The following is a 7,397-nucleotide window of genomic DNA, read 5'->3' as shown; positions in this document are numbered from 1 at the left end:
ATGCATTTCTGTTTCCATAGAAATGTCTGTACGTATGTCCAACTTGGAAAACGACCGCGATGAGCGTGATGACGATAGTCACGAGGATCGTGGAATAAGTAAGCGTATATAACGATGTCGTTCATATAGGCTCAGAGACGTGGCATCCTATAATCCTAACCTATATGTGTATTTGCAGTTAGTAACACCAGATTTATAGCGGCAGTAATCGAACGACATGCACACAGCCCCGAGAGGCGGCGGCGCTACTGGGGACGATCGGGCACAGAAAGTGATCATGGTAAGGACGCTTTACTATGCGTGACATCTCTCCAGTTGTGCTCAATGAAAATTTTTGAAACTTTTTTTTTTTTTTTAAGATTTTGGAAAGTTGTTATCTGAAACAGGCTGTGTATGCTGAGAATTATAATGCCTGGTACACACCATGCAATTTCCCCTCAGACACAGAGCCTGATTCACCATAAGTCACTGTAGTCACATGCCTACGGGCACCTGTTGATGGAAAGGCTGTTCACTCCCTCCCTATGCAGAGCCTAAATGAGAGTTTACTTACCCAATTTACTTTGAGCATTCCACTGACAAAATCTTCCTTCAGTCGGGAGCCCCTCTAGCTGCTTAACCTCCCTGGCGGTAAGCCCGAGCTGAGCTCGGGCTATGCCGCGCAGGAGAAGATCTCAGCCCCTGGTGGGGCGATTTTCACCATTTAAAGTGCTGTACGCGCAGCTAGCACTTTGCTAGCCGCGCGTACAGCTTGATCGCCGCCGCTCTGCGGCGATCGCACGCAGCGGCGGAAGAGGCCCCCCCCCCCGCCAGAGCCCTGCGCTGCCCGGACCAATGAGTTCCGGGCAGCGCTATGGGCTGGATTGGAGGCGTCTGACGTCAGGACATCGGCTGACGTCCATGACGTCATTCCGATCGTCGCCATGGCGACAGGAGAAGCCAAACAGGGGAGCGCGTTATATACGCGTTCCCCTGTTTGCTATTGTTGCCGGCGACGATCGAACTAGAGGGACACATGCGCCCTCTAGTGGAGTTTCATGTAGCTACCACTCTGGTAGCTTTACATGAAACATTAAAAAAAATTAATTTAAAATTGGATTTCTGCAATTTTTCAGAAAAAATAAACCGCCAGGGAGGTTTAATACTGGGGGTACCTTTGGCTACCTAATGCTAAGGGACACCTGAAGCTACCTTCACTTCAGCAAATGGTTTGTAGGTTCATGGAGGGCGAAGACTAAGTAGCCAGGACTTCTCTGCCTGTAGGCTCCTGTGATGTAAAATCGGGCCTGGATAGACAGGTTAATTACATATTTTACGACCGGTCCAATCTGATTTCTGATTGTTTTTCTGATTGATTTTCCAATCACTTCTATATAAAATTGATTAGAAAAATGATCAAAAATCAGATTGGACCTATTGGAAATTATCTAGGCGACCCGTCTATCTGATGGGAAATTGCATGGTGTGTACCAGGCACTAAAGTCAAACATTCCTCTGTGCTTTGATAATTTGTTTATTCACCTTAAATGATGACCACACTTCCTGTCACATCACCTCGAGCCTGTTCACATGATTGCTGAAAGGAAATGTACTCTGTAATTGCCTGCATTAATGGTGCCACACTTGCTTCTCTGTCAGGAGATTTTCCTTTGATGTACTAGTGCTAGGTACACACTATACAACTTTCTGTTGGAAAAAATCTATCTGGCAGGTAAATCTAACATATTTGAAAAAATCTATCTGGCACAAAAAATCTAACAGAAAATTGTATGGTGTATACCTAGCATCAGAGGAGTAAATAAGCCTCTGTTTACTAAACAAAGGAAGACACTTCTGTCAGACAACTACACTGATTGCAAGCTGGAGAATGCTATTTTCTTTTTTCATACATACACCTGTCTCTGAAAACAAGATGATGCATCCATGCGTAATGGCTGTTCCCTGTAACGTAACATAAGTTGTTTTTTACACAGGTGACGTTACTGTAGAACAAAGGCAGGTAAAACAAAGATATAAACATGACATTGGTTATGAGGAGTTGAAAAACATTTTTTATTTATTGTATGTTAAGCCAGACTTATTTCCACTTTAATACCGTGATATGTGTGTTAGCAGCATTTTGGAAATTGCTGGTTACATGTCTCTAATGCTGGGAAAACACTGTTCTTTTTTTTTTAGGTGATTAGATGGTTCAATAGATAATGTCCGACATGTCCAATCTCCCTTTCGATTCTTTTGCCCCTCAAAGAACCGTGTATTCCCAGCATAAGGCCTGGGGACCACAGGAGCAGTTTCAGCACTTAGGAATTACCAGTGAATGCAAAAGAACTAGGCTAATGAAACTTAGTGAAGGTGAACCCACAGGAGTGAGTTCAGTCCCCCCAAATCATAATCACGGGTCAGGCAGCCTTTTTAGAGCGAATGCAAAGTAAAAGATCTCTGCAAAATCACTTTTCAATCACTCGTAAACTTTGCAGTGTTTTTACCACACAGAACCAAAATAAACTAATTTTAAAGGGACCCTGAATAGAACTTTAAAATGAAATATGAACTTATCTTGGGCTGGAGGAAAACCCCAGTAGTCCATGTGGTCCCTTGGCATCCTCTGAGATCCCTCCATTCCGCCGCGCTCCCATCACCATGAACTTTCAGCGCACAGTCGGTTCTTTCTTTCTGCAACCGTTCGTGCTCAGAAATCTCACGGCGACAGGCGTGGAGGTGGCGCACAGTTGCGTGGCTAACTGAGCTGCCAGTGGAAGAATAGAGGGAGCCCAGAGGACACCGAGGTAACTCACGGACTATGGGGGCTTCCTCCAGACCCAGGTAAGTTCATATTCTGTTTTTATAAAAACAAAAAAATGCAATTTCCAGTGTTAAATTAAAAAATCTCTTCAAAAGAAAATGCTCAGAAAAAACACTGTAAAAATCACTCTTAAAAGCGCTCAGTGATTGCAGGTGCTCTTTACAATGGGCCTCATGTCTTAGTGATAATTGGGGAAAGAAGAAGAAACAGTTGAGAAATGAGTCATACGGAGGTCAGCCAGTAATGTGTAGGAGGTGAGGCCTCTTTTTCCAGTTACTCTTCAATCACCATTTAGCAAATCTGCAAAGTAATGGTCCATATGGATTGCAATTTCAGTACATACTGCCTCCTCCTGTATACAGAGATATTTACCTGCAGCTATAGCCGTGCAGTACACCACAAAGCCCCCACCCTTTTTTACTTTAACCTCTTCAGGACAAGAGCAATTTTCACATATCAACGCTGATCCTATTCATTCACCAATAACTTTATTACTATTTATCACGCCTAAATGATCTATATATTGTTTTTTTTTTCAGGACAAATTAGGCTTTTAGCGGGTAAAATTTTGTTAAGTAATTACCTTATTTCCTATGCATTTTAAAGGGAAAATAAGGGAAAAATAGAAAAAAACACACTATTTTTCCATTTACATCCAGTATAGCTTTACAATAAACAGTGCTAACTATAAGTTAAACCCACAAATTTGAATTGCTTATCCATCCTGGTTATAACAACATTTAGATTATGTTCCTAGTACAATGTATGGTGAAAATATTGTATTTGGAAATAAAGGTGTCTATTTTCTGTTTTTCGTTTTCTCATTGTACACTATCAATTACAAGACATTATTTGCAAAAAATAATCGTAATATACCCTCTTGGCATACATATTTAAAAAGCCAAGTTCCTAAGGTAAAAATGTGTTTTTTCTTTTATATTCTGTAACTTTGTTATAATTTTTATTTTGGTACAGAATATGCAAAAATGTAATTGCTTTTGATTCAGTTTGTGACTAAAAAGCATGCACAAGGCACGAGCCTCAACCTTAACCTCCCTGGCGGTAAGCCCGAGCTGAGCTCGGGCTATGCCGCGCAGGGGGAGATCTCAGCCCCTGGTGGGGCGATTTTTAATCTGTAAATTGCTGTGCGCGCAGCCAGCACTTTGCTAGCCGCGCGCACAGCTTGATCGCCGCCGCTCTGCGGCGATCGGCCGCACGCAGCGGCGAAAGAGGGCCCCCCCCCCCCCCGCCAGAGCCCTGCGCTGCCCGGACCAATGAGTTCCGGGCAGCGCTATGGGCTGGATCGGAGGTGTCTGACGTCAGGACGTCGGCTGACGTCCATGACGTCATCCCGATCGTCGCCATGGCGACAGGAGAAGCCAAACAGGGGAACGCGTTGTATACGCGTTCCCCTGTTTGCTATAGATGCCGGCGACGATCGCACTAGAGGGACACATGCGCCCTCTAGTGGTGTTTCATGTAGCTACCACTCTGGTAGCTTTACATGAAACAAAAACAAAAAAATTTTAAAAAATTTTTTTTGCCAATTTGGCAAAAAAAATTAACCGCCAGGGAGGTTAAAACTCTTAAACTTTATTCTACTACCTATCACGGTTAAAATGTTACCACATATGTCTCTTGTAGATTTCCTCCAACTTTCCCAAGTGTGTTTAAAATTTTGAAATTGACTTTTTCTGTTTTGATTGCGTTTGTCCCTACTTATTTTTTATGTGGTGTGGATCCAAGCTTTAAGAACCTCCAAAATGTATTCTACAACCTGTCACAGTTAAAATGATACCACATGTGCCACATTTATTAACAAACTGGTAGAGCACTCTCCACAAATACAGTAGACGTACAGTATATATACACGTCGTGTTGTCATTTTGGTGCATAGCACAGGCCTGTTCAAGCACTTTATTCAATCACTTTATTATCAACACAACAAAATTACTTATTTATTTAGCATTGCTCAATGTGATTTGTGCAGCTTGATTATAAAGAAAGAAAAAAAAAACAGGTGCTTATTCTTCTGTTATCTGTTGACTTATCTTTTACCTGTCAGTAGGTTGGGGAGAAGGTAGGTGGGGTGGCGTGGCTTTGTTCATGATGAATTGTGGAGCTGCAAACCCTAGTTACAGATCAAAATATGTTGGTTGTCTTGGGTTGATTGACTTTGTAAATCACAGGTTTGGTTCAACAAAATGAGTAGCTGCTGGTTGACTGGAGCTCAGATTTACTATCCTGGTTCTGTTTTACAGGGTACAGTACCATGAGTCCACAGGAAGACAGTGAAAACCCACCATGCAATAACGACCCCTTATCAGCGGGGGTGGATGTTGGTAACCACGACGAAGATCTGGAACCGGATACTCCACCTCAGACTGCTGCTCTCTTGAGCCACAAATTCCACCACCATTATAGACTCCACCACCCATCCCTCCATCACAACCACCACCTACAGGCTGTAGTCACTGTACACTCCGTGGATGCTGAGTGTTGATAAACTTGTGGAGGCCTAGACACCCTCCAGGGACTGACCCCATGTGCCATACTGCCTTTAACTTAGGCATTTCCTGCAAACTTTTTTTTATGTGTAGACCTGATTGGATGATGACCCTTTCAGAAGAAATATTTAAATAGACTATGCCTCAATCCCCATGGAAACCATGGATGGTTTTGCTTGGCTGCAACTGAAAAGGGTGTAAGACTTACATTATTAAGCTGGAAAAAATACAGATGAAGATATTCATTTAGAAGATTTTTTTTTTAAAAGAGAAAAGAAAAACTGTACTCATAATGAGTAGTATTGTTAATAGTTTCTTAAAACATGCATCTCACTTTTTAACGAAAAGGATTATTTTTCTACTATTTATTTAATTTTCAAGAACTCTAAAGACTGTGGTATACTCCACTATATTTCAATTTTTATGCCCGTTGGGTGGTGGACTTTTGGATAAAACGTTCCATTACTGAATGAAGTCTAACCTGTGGACACGGAACATTGGTGCGTCTCTTTTTTATAACCAGTCCGCACACCTTCTCCCTTCCACCCAGACCAGAAACACGTCGGTGAACAACCCTAATTCTTCATTTACCTTGGAAGGACAAGTGGACTAAGGGATGAATTTTGTATTGCCGTACTAGTATTGGAGTAGAAGTGTATGAATTGTGGTGGAGTTACTCTGAAACTGGGGTACCTGGTTGTTGTGCCAGTTGTCTTCAAAATGTTAGGGGTCCCTCTGACTCTTTACAGTATTTTTACCTGAATTTTTTACCTTTTTTTTTTTTTTTATAGCTTTTAACCACTGTTTATCAAAACTGGGTTCTCACTACAACCACTAGGGGGTGTCAGTTATAAAAGCATCTAAACAATGCTGGTTGTGGGAGCTAGAGAAGCTTCCTGACACTTTTTTTTACTCCGCTCATATTGTTTTTTTTTTCTTTGTTTTTTTTTTATTTCCTTCATAAACTCCGCACAGGAAGGCAGTGTGCATGATCTGTGTATACATACGTGCATTGTGTAGGATGTTTACATCATAATGCGCTTATAGTATGTCAGGTAGGGACCCCAGTGGGCTCTCATTGTAAAGAGCAGCTACGATTGGTAGGACTACAGAGTAAGGAGGCGGACCCAGCACTCTTATGGTAGAATACAAGCTTAGCATTACCATGCAGTGCCTTTATAGAGGAGTCCAAAGTAGAGACTCTCAAGAACCTCATTTAAAGGGCAACTCCACTTTTGTTTAAAACAAAATTATATAATTTTTTTTTTGTCAGTTCTGAACAAATTGGTTTGTAGTTTAATGTTAAAAGGACTTTTTCTGTTTGATTTGCTACCAGGTATGATTTTTTTTTAAAAAGGTGACATTATGGTCTTATCTTGAAACTGAAGTATTTGGTGGATGCACAGTAGCTCTTTATCTTGATAATCTTTATGTTCTTTTTTTTTTTTTTTTTTTTTAATACAGCTGTATGAAAAGTGCAGTGAAATTGTACTACTGGAGTAGTGATCTCTGCAGCTCAGTCTAGCCTGCCTGCTGCTGATTCCCATGTGATCTCTCCTGTTTTCTAATAGGTGACAGCAGCAGACAGGCTAGACTGAACTGCAGTATTTCACTGCACTTTACATGAGACTGTAAGGGCTCGTTTCCATATAGCGCGCTTTCATGCACGCTTATGGAAACACGATCGCAGGGACAGCAGACAGTCTGCCGTCTCTATTCATGTGCGGCGATCCACAACTGAATCGCCGCACATGGTTTGCTGCATTTCGGAGCGCTACAGCCCTCGATCCCATTCAGTATAATGAATGGGATTGCAAGCAACCCAACCCCCCACCCCCCACCCCCCCCCCCCCCCACCCGCCCCAGAAGTGACACATAGAGCTACGGGGCTCTGCGCAGCTTGGAAACGAGCCCTAAAAGTGTACCAGAGCTGAATCAAAGAAAAAGTTTTATATATACCTGGGGCTTCCTCCAACCCCATCCGCTCTGATCGCCCCCATGCTGCCGTCCTCTGGGCCAGTCTATGCAGGAGAAAAGCGCCCTCTACGTATCTCTCCAGCGGCTGCTGGAGAGGTTCACAAAGAGCG

General features: G+C 42.5%; 1 protein-coding gene across 2 annotated transcripts in view; it reads left to right on the top strand.

Annotated features, from left to right (window-relative positions):
• CACHD1 (cache domain containing 1) overlaps window positions 1-6,692 on the top strand; it is a 212,934-nt gene extending 206,242 nt beyond the window's left edge. For both annotated transcript variants that reach the window (XM_068242486.1, XM_068242487.1), the window contains 3 exons: window positions 21-98; window positions 179-280; window positions 5,065-6,692. In XM_068242486.1, coding sequence (XP_068098587.1) covers window positions 21-98; window positions 179-280; window positions 5,065-5,306 — 422 coding nt within the window. In that variant the 3' untranslated portion in view covers window positions 5,307-6,692. The remainder of the gene's footprint in view (window positions 1-20; window positions 99-178; window positions 281-5,064) is intronic.
• The last annotated feature ends 705 nt before the right edge of the window (window positions 6,693-7,397 follow it).

This window comes from Hyperolius riggenbachi, chromosome 6, assembly GCF_040937935.1.
Source record: "Hyperolius riggenbachi isolate aHypRig1 chromosome 6, aHypRig1.pri, whole genome shotgun sequence".
In the NCBI taxonomy this organism is placed as follows: domain Eukaryota; kingdom Metazoa; phylum Chordata; class Amphibia; order Anura; family Hyperoliidae; genus Hyperolius; species Hyperolius riggenbachi.
This window is presented reverse-complemented; position numbering and strand designations above follow the sequence as displayed.